This window comes from Phoenix dactylifera, chromosome 4 (assembly GCF_051530095.1).
Source record: "Phoenix dactylifera cultivar Ajwa chromosome 4, Ajwa_hap1_PhDact_Kaust_v1.1, whole genome shotgun sequence".
Classification (NCBI taxonomy): domain Eukaryota; kingdom Viridiplantae; phylum Streptophyta; class Magnoliopsida; order Arecales; family Arecaceae; genus Phoenix; species Phoenix dactylifera.
Window position 1 is genome coordinate 6,139,065 of NC_143193.1, and position 14,895 is coordinate 6,153,959.

A 14,895-nucleotide genomic window follows, 5' to 3' on the forward strand; every position below is an offset into this window, starting at 1 on the left:
ATCCAATTACTAGTTAACCCTCCAATAATTCAATAATTATGTTAATGCAACTTTTGCTTAGGATAATTTGTCAATCGACTTGACCAAATTACTCCTGAATGATTCTTAATCATTAATCAGCCATTTGATCAACCTAGAAACTTCTATGCGTGTAACCCCATAGGTTCGAACCTAAGTCGGTAGCACAAGAACAACTTCTTGTACTAATCGAAATGACCATCTAGCAATAGTACCCGACGTCCGGATAGGCCGAATGATCGCAAAGCAACATTCAAGAACCCTTGGACTATGGTTACCGTATAATTTATCCCTATAACTCCTAAATGCCAGGATGACTTCAGAATTCTGTCAACTCTGTAATAAGTGCATCCATGATGTGATTCAATTTTAGAAATCCTATAACTTCTCACAAGGATTACCCTGGCCAAGATTTTGCTAAATTGAACACAAGGCATTATCTCCTGTTTCCAGGAGGGGTCAATTCCATCTTGACTCACAACTGACTACGCAAGTGCTTGACTATACCCAATGATCTTCCGTCACTGAATTAGAAATTCAGGTAATCCGGTACCAAAGTACAGTCACAGGTTGCGGTCTAAGGTCAGAGGGCCAAACTTATACGCATATCCACTCGGAACATCTCTTAACAGTAAAGCGTTCCGAAATTGGTCACGTTCAGTGAAATGTACTCCTACCCTTCACCTGTGTGACATATCAGTGTCTCCACACTCCTTGGTTAAGAGGACAACCAATGTATATGTCACACAACGACCTAATCTCGATAATGCTGTCGTCCTAGTAACAGCATATCATTTGATCGCGAACAGTTTTAACGACTTGAAGATAAATTCTTCTTTATCATAAAACAAGTTATATAGACTTCATCATATAAGAGTTCATTTGAAGATGTACAATGAAATGATGAACAATGCCAAATAACATTTTATTAATTTGTCAATTCATTTACAAAATTTAATCATCAGCGCACTGACGAGTGACTCTTAGGATATAATTTTCAACAACTCCCACTTAGCCTAAAGCCAATCGGCACAGTATCTAATATCCATCTTCGACTTGTATTCATTGAACTCTTTGATGCCGATGACTTTGGTAAATGGGTAAGCCATATTTTCTTTTGCATCAATTTTCTGTAGAATCTGTCACTGTGTGTTGCTTGGAACTCTTCCAGCAGATAGCACCACCCTTAAGAGTAAAGATATATCCCGACACGCTCTTGCTATCATCTTGATCTGACTGAAAATTTGAATCGGTATATCCCTCGAGTTTTAAGTCAAAATCACCGTAGACAAGCCACTGGTCTTTAGTATTTCTCAAATACTTAAAGATGATTTTTACAACCTTCCAGTGGTTGCTACCTGGATCGGACTGGTATCTGCTCACTACTCCTAGTGAGTATGCCACGTCTGGTCTAGTACATGTCATGGCATACATTATAGATCCCACTGTCGAAGCATATACAATTCTATCCATACTCTCTTTTTCTTGAGGGGTTGTCGGACAATCCCTCCTAGAGAGGTTAATTCCATGGCCCATCAAAAGATAGCCTTTCTTGGAATTAATCATATTGAACCTCTTCAGTATAGCATCAATGTATGCGGATTGGGATAATCCAAGCAATCTTCTAGATCTATCTCTATAAATCTTCATCCCTAGGATGTAAGATGTTTCTCCCAAATTCTTTCATGGCAAATTGAGATGATAGCCAAACCTTTACTCCTTGTAATGCAGGAATGTCATTTCTGATTAGAAGAATATCATCCACATACAAAACAAGAAATATAATAACTGAACCATTTGCTTATTTATAAATGCAAGGTTCCTCTTCATTCTTAATGAAGCCATATGATTTGATCAGATCAAATCGTATGTTCCAACTCCGTGAAGTTTGCTTTAATCCATAAATGGATTTTTGAAGCTTGCACACCTTAGACTCATCTGTAGATATAAAACCTTCAGGTTGCATCATATACACCTCCTCTTCTAAATCTCCATTTAGAAAAGCGGTCTTTACATCCATTTGCCAGATTTCATAATCTAAGTGTGCTGCTATCGCAAGCATAATCCGAATGAATTTGAGCATTGCCACAGGAGAAAACGTCTCGTCATAGTCAATACCATAACGCTGACGATATCCTTTGGCAACCAGATGGGCTTTATAGGTTTCTACCTTTCCATCTGCGCCTTGTTTCCTTTTGAAAATTTATTTGCACCCTATGGGTTTAATCGCTTCGGGTGGGTCAACTAATGTCCATACATCATTGACCTTCATGGATTCCATTTCGGATTGCATGGCTCCAAGCCATGCATCAGAGTCATACCTCTGCATTGCATCCATGTAAGTGATCGGATCCTCATCGTTTTCATCAAGTTCGATAGGATCTCCGTCCCGGACCAAGAAATCATAGTATCTGTCCGGCTGACGTAGTACTCTACCTGATCGCCTTAATGGTGCATCTAAGATGGGTTTTGGATCTGATCTAATCAAATCCGACTCAATTGGTTCAGTGGTTGGTGTCGGATCTTCTGCATATTGAACTTCTCTAAGTTCAACATTAGAGCTATTAGTTCCTTCACTAAGAAATTCTTTCTCTAAGAAAACAGCTCTATTGTTTACGAACAATTTTTGTTCTTCAGCAAGATAGAAATAATATCCTTTAGTTTCTTTAGGATAACCGACAAAGAAATATTTGTCAGACTTGGGTTCAAGTTTGTCTGTCTTCAAACGTTTGACGTACGCCAGACACCCCCAAATCCTAAGGTGAGAGAGTACCGGTTTCCGTCCCGTCTACATCTCATATGATGTTTTATTCACAGATTTATTTGGAACTTTATTAAGTATATAACAAGCTGACTCAAGTGCATATCCCCAAAAGGATATAGGCAGATCAGCAAACCCCATCATGGATCGAACCATATCTAATAGAGTTCGATTTCTCTTTTCTGACACGCCGTTATACTGCGGTGTACCAGGAGGAGTCCATTGGGAAAGAATCCCATTCTCTTCCAGATATGTCAAAAATTTATTGGAAAGGTATTCACCCCCTCGATCTGATCAAAAAAATTTAATACTCTTTTCAGTTTATTTTTATACTTCATTACGATACAATTTGAACATTTCAAATGCTTCAAATTTGTGTCTTATTAAATAGACATAACTATACCTTGAAAGGTCGTTTGTGAAAGTAATGAAATATGCATATCTGCCTCTAGCAGTTGTGCTTATTGGCCCACATACATCAGAATGTACTAGGGTTAATAAGTCATTGGCTCGTTCACATTTTCCAGTAAAAGGTGACTTGGTCATCTTACCAAGAAGGCATGATTCACAGGTTGTTAATGATTCACAATCATTAATATTGAGGATTCTCTCTTTATTTAACCTGTTCATCATGTTCTTGTTAATATGACCTAGCCTATGATGCCAAAGGTAGACATCCGTGACATTATCTATTCTAGGGCGTTTATTGGACTTGTACATGACATGAACAGGTTGTGATAATATGTAAATCCCATTACTCAATTGTCCATGCATTATAGTAACACCATTCACAACAATATCACAGTAATTTTTTTTTATTAAAATCTTATAACCATTCATGGCCAAAAGGCCTACAGAAATTATATTCAATAAGAAAGAAGGACAAAAGTGACAGTCACTTAAGACTATTATTTGAGAATTGAATACAAGTTTCAGAATTCCTAAAGCTAGAACTGGAACTGATCTTCCATCTCTAACATTTAGAAACCTTTCGCTTTCTTCAAATCTCTCACTGGCCTGTAGTCCCTGCAACGAATTATAAATATTAAAAGGACTTCCGGTATCCAATACTCAGGTCGTATTATTACATATTGAAAAATTACAAGGTGTTATCATATAAGTACCTTGATCTGCAACTGATTGCATCTTTTTCTTTGCCATGTTCGGGTCAAGAGAGGCAATGTACTGAGGACAGTTCCTCTTCCAATGCCCTTGCTTCTTACAATAGAAGCACTCTGCCTTACTCTGATCAGCCTTCTTCTTCTTAGTCTGACTTTGCTCTGCACGATGTACCTTTTTCTTTTGATTTTTATTTTTCTTCTTCCCTTGATTAAAGGTACCATGACCCCTGGACGAACTGTCACGACCCCCGCCCCGTTCCCGGCGGGCCGCCGCGACGGTCCTAGGGTGCGGGTAGGCATAAGGCCACCAGCCACCGCGTAGAACCCTACTACCTATCAATCATCAATGAATCTTGAAAAATTTGGCATGATGCATGCACAAAATGATCACTTTTCCTATAGTGACCTGTCAGGATTATCTCAATACATACAACACACTACCTGTCAGAGCAGCAATCACATAATCCGTCACATAATGAACCTGGACAATATATATCAATACATTATCTCAGGCATATAACTCATATGTATAAAAATCTGGTTCCCATTCCATCCATGGTCAAACCCATATCCACAACAGGATCTATGACTGTAACTATACACTATATACAACAGAAGGTTTATAATACACCAAAAGGGTATAAACCTCTATCTACATTATACTATACTATACTATGGAGCGGCACAGCTAGCAGGCAACCACTAATCCTGCTCCTCTCTATACAATACCTGCCCTGCAATCAAAAATATCAAACTGGGGAGTGAGTATATAAATACTCAGTGAGTGGAGTAGAGAGTACTATGCACATGAGACAAGATATAATCATGGCTCGAGGTGAAATCTCAAGAGCAATAACAAGATGAACATGATCTCAACATAGAGAATATGGAGTAAATCATCAATATCACCACAATCAACATCAACTCATCTGAAGCATATATGGAATAATCAAGTAAACATATATGCTACTCATGAATATGCTCAACAGATCATAATGCTGGAACATACAAATCAGGTGTCAATATGCTGAAATCATCACTAGATAGCTGTCGGGAGGTGGGTTTTACGCCCCAGGCGAACCAGCAACAACTCCTTACTGTCACATGCATATGTAGGATAAGACACCACACTAATCATGTAAATGCCGGCCAGTATCCAGAACAGAAATCCATCTCACATCTACATACTAAACGGCACCTCGCGGGAATTCTACATCCGCGGAAAGCCATACTGCACCTCGCGGGGTCTTACTATGCCCGGCGGCAAGCAGAATATAAGTCGTAGGACCGGCCGATCCTACGCCTAGGGCCGTGTCCCCCCCTAGGAAGGGACTGGGCTCCGCCCACCCAGAAGGCTACTATGTGCACAAAGGCCGATGTTCAACCCCATCGACTATAAGTGTCCTGCAGATACTGTCAAGTCATGCATAAATGCCATAATGCACCCTCCCAATACTCTACTAAAAAGGAGCATAATCAAGACTACCACTCACTCGGCCACGACCCAATTATAACTAACATCAGGGTTGGGAGTGAGGAATCACGGGAGTACAATGCAACTCAATATACCATGAGAAGGGCTCTACAAGTCTTTGAAATAGAGGAAATGAAATCAATTTACAAAAGAAGTCATTTCACAATTCGGAATCAATTTGATTACTCATCAACCCCTCGTAATTTCTCTCAATGTTCCCTCAAATGCATGTACAGAATAATCAAGCATGGAGAATCAAGATTATAGAGGAATCTACTACAATATCAATCAATATGCTCAAGTGGAATCAATTCACACTTGGCGACATTCATGAAAATGAATTAAGGATGCTCATGGTGCAAAGTACATGACTCCCACTCACCTGTCAATCTGGCACAGCCCTGATACGCCTCTAGAATTCTACAGCAGGCAGTGGGGAACTTCTTCCTCTCGTTCCCTAGCTTCTTGCCCAACTGTGACATGCATTTACCATACATTTAGTCTTGTATCAAGGTCATAATCTACGTGCCAATTATAATATAGGGAACTTTAATTGATTCAACTCCCCCGTTCCCTAAATCTTTTCTTTTCTTTCTCTTTTTCTTTTTCTATTAATTAACTCATCATTTATGTGTATTAGGGACTCCCTTGCACGAGTACAAGGTCTCCCTTAGCCTAATCTAGGCTTAATACCCTATTATGGCATGAAATCCCTTATTTTCCACCCGGATGAACAGTAACCCGAACAGACAGTGGGTTACTTCATCCCGGTTTTGATCCACTTTTAGGACTCCAAATTTGATGAAATTTTTATCTAACATTCTACACTCATAGAGGATTCCAAAGAGATAACATGCATCATCATCGGAGGCCGTTTGACCCCCTAAATAATTCGCCAAAGTTGGGACTTCGACACAGTTTTTCCGTAGTGCCGGAAAAAATTGTTAAAATCCGATTCTTCCTCTTTTAACCACCTCTACAACCCTTATCCGACCCCTCTAGACTATATCCACCCTTTGTACAGCCTAATGTCATCAAAAGACTAGATAGGGACGGATATTTACCTTTTTCTTTTTGGAAATCGAGGTCTTTGCGTAGAGGGGAAGGAGATCTACATTTTTTCCTTCAGCTGGAAGTGCAACCGGGATCCCCCTCCTCCTCGAATCCCCTTCCTCTTCTTCTTTCTTCTTCTTCTTCTTCTCCTTTTTCTTCTTCTTCTCTTTTTCCCTCTCTCTGTGTTTCCACGCCTGAGACCTCCTCTCCCTCTCTGTCTCAATTCCCTCTTCTCAGCCAACCCACCGCCAGACAACCCCATTTAAGTCAAATCAAAGCACTATTCACCTTTGTTTAATATTATTAAATTCCCATTTTGCCCCTAACACTTCAACATATCTACCGTTATGCCATTAACTTTTGATTCCTTCCAATTTTACCCTTACCACTTCAATGCATCTACAACTATGCCATTATCTTTTGATTCTTTCCTATTTTACCCCTTATATTAATTGAAAAGGACTATTCTATCCCTTTTTATATAAAAAAAAAATATTTTGGGGTTATTACATCCTCCCCCCCTTATATAAAATTCGTCCTCGAATTTAAAAGAGTAAATTACCTGTCATAGCTGCATTCGATGTCTGTGCCTCCTGTGGATTTACCGTGAACACCCTTCCTTGCCCTCTGCCTACTGGAGCTGACAGTTGAGATGGTCCAGCACTCTGCTGTGACGTTGGTGTCTGACCTCTGCCTCTGCCTACAGGCCCCCTACTACTAGGCCTGTCCATCTGCACAGAAGGGTAGGATGTTAAAGGCACAAACTGCTGGGTGGCACCCTGCGGGCATTCTCTGACAAAATGACCCGGCTGTCCACATCTGTAGCACACTCCCTGACCCATTCTGCATCTGCCAGGGTGCTGCTTCCCACATATGCCACACACTGGCCATGATTGAAACCTAGATTCAGTTCTGGCCATAGTGACTGGAGGAAGAGGTACTGATGGTAGAAAAGTATCTTGTGATTGACCTCTTTCCCTCCATTTTCTCTTACGTGGGGTAGGTGGAGCTGAGCGTACAGACTGCTCCGTCGGGCCCTCCGGGAGACTTGCTCCCTCAGATCTACCTCGGCTGCTTTGCCCTTTCCCCTTACTCATTTTCCTCTGTTCTCTTTCAGCCCTTTCCTCTTTGTTTCTGGTCTCCCACTGTTTTGCTTTATCAATCAGCCTAGATAAGGTGGGGACCTCTACTGCCAGTACTGCATTATAAAGCGGGGAAATCAGACCCCGCCTGAATCTTTCTATCCTGGCAGCTTCAGTGGGGATGATGTAAGGAGCATACTTCCCCAATCTAGTGAACTCACGAGCGTACTCAGATACGCTCATTCCGGGCATCTGCTTCAGCCTCTCAAACTGAAGAGCCCGATTCTGCCTCTCAACCGGAGACAAAAACTCATCCATCACTGCTTGCCTGAACTCTTCCCAGGTTGGAGGATTCCTACTGTACAATCTGTCCTCCACGTGCCTCTGGTACCAGCCCCAGGCATCTTCTTTCATTGTGAGCCCTACAAGTTCTATAGCTCTTGCATCAGAACAGGGCAGTCTCCGTATCATCTTTTCAGTCTCCTCCAAGAATCTCTGAGGATCTTCACCTTCTTCCCCCTTAAACTCTGGGGTTCTGAGCCTCAGAAATTCCTGTACAGTAATCCCCTCATCATCTAGAGCCCGCCTGGCCAAACTTCTTGGCACAACTACAGGAGGTGGGATGGATACTACTGACGGGGCAGGAGATTTCCCCCGAGCAATCTGCTCCCTCAGAGCCTGATTCTCCGCCAGTAACTGTTCCATCAATGCATCTCTATTTCCTACCTCCCCTTGATCATCAACCCTCCGTCTATCAGTAGGAGGAGGTTTTTCTCTTTGGGGCTCGACACAGAACCCGCATCCAATGCTATATCTGGCTCCATCCTCCTTCCAGGACGAGCAGGTCCTCTCCTTGGAGGTATTCTTTATATCTCTCTAAAAAAGTCAAAAAGAGAGGATGGTCGTTACACACTGAGTCATGATATATTTTACTGAGTTGTAAATGACTCATAAAATAACATACAGAAAAATCCTATGCTCCATAGTATAATCCTATACTTAATCCTGACTCATCCTATTGCTCTGACAGGACTCTTCTTAACCTTTGCTCTGATACCAAGCTTTGTCACGACCCCCGCCCCGTTCCCGGCGGGCCGCCGCGACGGTCCTAGGGTGCGGGTAGGCATAAGGCCACCAGCCACCGCGTAGAACCCTACTACCTATCAATCATCAATGAATCTTGAAAAATTTGGCATGATGCATGCACAAAATGATCACCTTTCCTATAGTGACCTGTCAGGATTATCTCAATACATACAACACACTACCTGTCAGAGCAGCAATCACATAATCCGTCACATAATGAACCTGGACAATATATATCAATACATTATCTCAGGCATATAACTCATATGTATAAAAATCTGGTTCCCATTCCATCCATGGTCAAACCCATATCCACAACAGGATCTATGACTGTAACTATACACTATATACAATAGAAGGTTTATAATACACCAAAAGGGTATAAACCTCTATCTACATTATACTATACTATACTATGGAGCGGCACAGCTAGCAGGCAACCACTAATCCTGCTCCTCTCTATACAATACCTGCCCTGCAATCAAAAATATCAAACTGGGGAGTGAGTATATAAATACTCAGTGAGTGGAGTAGAGAGTACTATGCACATGAGACAAGATATAATCATGGCTCGAGGTGAAATCTCAAGAGCAATAACAAGATGAACATGATCTCAACATAGAGAATATGGAGTAAATCATCAATATCACCACAATCAACATCAACTCATCTGAAGCATATATGGAATAATCAAGTAAACATATATGCTACTCATGAATATGCTCAACAGATCATAATGCTGGAACATACAAATCAGGTGTCAATATGCTGAAATCATCACTAGATAGCTGTCGGGAGGTGGGTTTTACGCCCCAGGCGAACCAGCAACAACTCCTTACTGTCACATGCATATGTAGGATAAGACACCACACTAATCATGTAAATGCCGGCCAGTATCCAGAACAGAAATCCATCTCACATCTACATACTAAACGGCACCTCGCGGGAATTCTACATCCGCGGAAAGCCATACTGCACCTCGCGGGGTCTTACTATGCCCGGCGGCAAGCAGAATATAAGTCGTAGGACCGGCCGATCCTACGCCTAGGGCCGTGTCCCTCCCTAGGAAGGGACTGGGCTCCGCCCACCCAGAAGGCTACTATGTGCACAAAGGCCGATGTTCAACCCCATCGACTATAGGTGTCCTGCAGATACTGTCAAGTCATGCATAAATGCCATAATGCACCCTCCCAATACTCTACTAAAAAGGAGCATAATCAAGACTACCACTCACTCGGCCACGACCCAATTATAACTAACATCAGGGTTGGGAGTGAGGAATCACGGGAGTACAATGCAACTCAATATACCATGAGAAGGGCTCTACAAGTCTTTGAAATAGAGGAAATGAAATCAATTTACAAAAGAAGTCATTTCACAATTCGGAATCAATTTGATTACTCATCAACCCCTCGTAATTTCTCTCAATGTTCCCTCAAATGCATGTACAGAATAATCAAGCATGGAGAATCAAGATTATAGAGGAATCTACTACAATATCAATCAATATGCTCAAGTGGAATCAATTCACACTTGGCGACATTCATGAAAATGAATTAAGGATGCTCATGGTGCAAAGTACATGACTCCCACTCACCTGTCAATCTGGCACAGCCCTGATACGCCTCTAGAATTCTACAGCAGGCAGTGGGGAACTTCTTCCTCTCGTTCCCTAGCTTCTTGCCCAACTGTGACATGCATTTACCATACATTTAGTCTTGTATCAAGGTCATAATCTACGTGCCAATTATAATATAGGGAACTTTAATTGATTCAACTCCCCCGTTCCCTAAATCTTTTCTTTTCTTTCTCTTTTTCTTTTTCTATTAATTAACTCATCATTTATGTGTATTAGGGACTCCCTTGCACGAGTACAAGGTCTCCCTTAGCCTAATCTAGGCTTAATACCCTATTATGGCATGAAATCCCTTATTTTCCACCCGGATGAACAGTAACCCGAACAGACAGTGGGTTACTTCATCCCGGTTTTGATCCACTTTCAGGACTCCAAATTTGATGAAATTTTTATCTAACATTCTACACTCATAGAGGATTCCAAAGAGATAACATGCATCATCATCGGAGGCCGTTTGACCCCCTAAATAATTCGCCGAAGTTGGGACTTCGACACAGTTTTTCCGTAGTGCCGGAAAAAATTGTTAAAATCCGATTCTTCCTCTTTTAACCACCTCTACAACCCTTATCCGACCCCTCTAGACTATATCCACCCTTTGTACAGCCTAATGTCATCAAAAGACTAGATAGGGACGGATATTTACCTTTTTCTTTTTGGAAATCGAGGTCTTTGCGTAGAGGGGAAGGAGATCTACATTTTTTCCTTCAGCTGGAAGTGCAACCGGGATCCCCCTCCTCCTCGAATCCCCTTCCTCTTCTTCTTTCTTCTTCTTCTTCTTCTCCTTTTTCTTCTTCTTCTCTTTTTCCCTCTCTCTGTGTTTCCACGCCTGAGACCTCCTCTCCCTCTCTGTCTCAATTCCCTCTTCTCAGCCAACCCACCGCCAGACAACCCCATTTAAGTCAAATCAAAGCACTATTCACCTTTGTTTAATATTATTAAATTCCCATTTTGCCCCTAACACTTCAACATATCTACCGTTATGCCATTAACTTTTGATTCCTTCCAATTTTACCCTTACCACTTCAATGCATCTACAACTATGCCATTATCTTTTGATTCTTTCCTATTTTACCCCTTATATTAATTGAAAAGGACTATTCTATCCCTTTTTATATAAAAAAAAAATATTTTGGGGTTATTACACGAACCTCCCACTAAATTCACCGATCCTTTTAGGAGTTGGTGATCCTTCTCAAAAGTTTGTAGTAAACCCAATAATTGATGATAATTTACTACCAGTTTCGTCATACGAAAGTTGGTGAGAAATGGGCGGTACGAACCAGGAAGAGAATTCAGTATAGCATCCTTCTCCAATTGATCATGTAGGAAAAATCCGAGAGTGCCTAGGCGCTCGATTAACTCAATCATGTACAATACATGATCGGTCACCGAAGCTCCATCCTTCATACGTGCGCTGAAAATAGCACAACTAGTCTTGTGCCTTTCAACGTCATCAGGAATACCGAATGATTCATTCAACACTTGAATGATGTCTTCCGGCTGCGCGTTCTCAAAATGCCTACTAAACTCATCATTCATTGCAGCGAGCATAATGCAACGGATAGTAATATGATCACTGAGCCACTTCTGATAAGTTTCTCTGACCGTACCCCGTGCATTAGCAGCGGGCTGCTCAGGTGCCGGATCCGTTATCACATAAAGGATTCATTCGTACTCTAGCACAATTTTTAGTTTTCTATACCAATTATTGAAGTTAGGACTAGTTAACTTGTCATTATCCAATAATGAGCAAAGTGACAAACTTGTGGTCATTTCTGCATAAAAGAAAATTTGGCTATTAGTATATGAATTGACTAAACACATTAGACTTGGACTTTAGTCTAAAGGTACTCACACTATTTTATACAAATTGTTAGCCTCTACCTCCAATTCGAAAAATTACTCCTAATTCTTTAGTGGGCACTAGAACCCAATAGATCGCATATAGGCCCGAGTGTGGCTCGGCTAACCCATATGCACCTATTGGTAGGTTCTTAATCAATTGCTTCACCAAGCAACTTCTAGTGATAATTTTGCCCTAGGTTCTTCGGCAGGCATGTGGCGCCTCCACCGAATATCCTAGTCAAGTCCAACCATTAAATGATAGGATTAAGTCTAATCAACTAATAGACGACCAAGCCCGAGTGTGGCTCGACTCACCTGACCGCTTATTGAAGGTACACTTAACTCATCATATATTGAATGACAATTTTAATGCTTGATAAGTACCAGGCATGTGGCGCCTCCAATAATTATCAAAACATTGGACCCATTATCCCCAACTTAATGGGAGGCTATGACCTAGTTATCTCCAGAACCATTTCATTTTAGGGACCTAATAATTTTAGAGGATTTCATAATTAGGATAGATGAGAAGATCCGGTTAGTCTAATTTCTCCCACTGACTTCGCCAAATCAGATTAGACTCAAATCGGTTAAGGAGGCTCCTAAATCAGTCAAACTGATTTTTCTTATAGGCATGGGCTAACTCGAATCATTAAGTGATCCAATCAAAATGTGATTGACCATGTTGGCCAGGTAAGTGAGATCGGTGGAAGGGATATGCCATTAACTTGACAAAGACGAATCAGTGCGAGTAGCTCCCAATTAAAAATCACCGGTCAAAACTGCCAAACTTATCTTAGACACCGACTAGTTAATCAATTTCGATTTGATTACTCAAATGACTCGGGCTACACCTCTGAGCCTAAATCAAGTTCCAACTTGGTTTAACTAAAAACATGGACTTGATCCATCTACAACTATTGTAAATTGACCTAGAATTTCCATGACCTAATCTAGTTACTACTTAATTAGATTTGATCAATTAATTTTATTTCTCCATGTATGATTCTAACCTTAGGTCTAACCCAATTTTAGGAACTTGATTCAAGCTAACCCATATGCCCAAAGAATTATGCAATGTCAATTAATTGAGTTACAATTCTATTTCATAACACTTAATTCTTAATTAAGTTTAGACTTATGAAAGTTTTGATCATTGCATATTTCTTTTTAATTACATATTAATTACAATCTTTCAGTTCTTAAAACACATTTTCAGATCTGAATTTTTGTAATTAATCACATATAGTCAGATTTAATTCATATTTAAGTCATTATGTTTTATGTTCATGCATCACATATACATAACAACATGAATTAATTCAAACAACATACATGTTATGTATTTGTTTTTCTACTTTTATTTTCAGATCTAATTTGTTCATTAAAATCAGAGATCATATAAATCATATGAATCTGACTTGTTCTTCGGTATTAAGCATGCTGAATTATTTTTTTTTTTGAAAACCATGGCTGAACCTGATCGGGTTGCCTACGTACCCCTTCATAAGAGGGATCAAGCCATACGTATTTCTTTTTAAGTTTCAAAAATGCAGCGAAAAAATCGAATCAAACAATTTAATTCATGCATGCTTACAAGATCAAATCTAGAAATCAGCACCTTAAGAACACATAGGATTATGTCGGAATCGTTTAAACAATTATGCTAAAATTTTCATGCATCATTAACTATCAGATCTGAAAGGTAAACACTCTATTCCGATTAATCTCCGAATATCCATGGAATGGATTCTGGAGATAACTCCGTGAGGAGCCCCAAAGGAGGATAAAACCTCGGAGAATCAGACCTAGACACTGACTCCAAAATAAAAGATTAATATAGAATTAATACCTTTTATGATGGAAGAAACTTGTGAATCTGATCTTTGACTTCGCAGCCACGCACACGAATGGCCTCTACGGATGATCCATGCGAAGCTCCGGGTTGATCTGATCACACAGAAGTGCTAGCTTGCGCGAAACCCTGCTGTGGCTGATTTTGTTTTTCCTAAAATCAATCAACCTTTGATTGATCTTATGAGATGAAGGAAGAAGAAGGAGAAGAGGAGAAGTAATGAAGTGACCCTTTTCTGAATATTTCAGAACTCTAAGTTCTTAAAAAAATCATAATCACTAAATCCTTCGCGTGGAGAGGAAGATGAGAGAATTAATTCATAATGTCTCTCTTGCTACCCTTTTATAGATTGGGTTTAGGGCTTCTCCTAATCTTATTAGGAGTATGGGACTATAACCCACCCTTGGGTTAATGCCAAGTGTCCAATCCTTCTGCTCATAGATGCATGACATGTGTCCACTTAATCAATTGTTTAATTTCCTAATAACATTAGGATTCCTAATCTCATTAGGAGAATTATTTGATTTGGGAGCATGCATCCTATGACGCCATGTGGACTTTAAAGTTCGCATAGTGTGAACATCATTTAAGTCATATTCATCCTACGACGACATGTGGTCTTTAAAATCCGCACAAACCTTGTTTAATCAAATTGACCCAATTATGAACCCAAATTAATTTGGATCGAACCCAATTTGATTTGGCTCATTAAATTATCCCAATTGCAATCCAATTGCAATTAATTCCACTTAATTCTTCATAATAATGACTCTTAATTGACTAAAGTCAATCCCAATCCAATTGGATCAAGTCCGATCAATTAGGTTATGCCCAATCGGCTCGGATCGAATCCAATCGAATTAAGTCAAACCCTAATTTAGCCCAAATTGAATCTAATTCAATTTGGCTTAATTAAAGTCCAATAATTCAATCAAATTGAATTTATTAGTAATCCAATTACTAA

At 40.2% G+C, this 14,895-nt stretch overlaps 1 protein-coding gene across 1 annotated transcript; it reads right to left on the reverse strand.

Annotated features, from left to right (window-relative positions):
- Window positions 1–6,577: 6,577 nt before the first annotated feature.
- On the reverse strand, window positions 6,578–11,107 carry LOC149753617 (uncharacterized). Its single transcript, XM_089930063.1, has 2 exons — window positions 10,875–11,107; window positions 6,578–10,283 (listed from the first exon to the last, which is right to left on the reverse strand). Exon 2 carries the CDS (start codon window positions 8,212–8,214, stop codon window positions 6,973–6,975), a length of 1,242 nt encoding a protein of 413 aa, XP_089786189.1. The 5' UTR covers window positions 8,215–10,283; window positions 10,875–11,107; the 3' UTR covers window positions 6,578–6,972.
- Window positions 11,108–14,895: the final 3,788 nt, after the last annotated feature.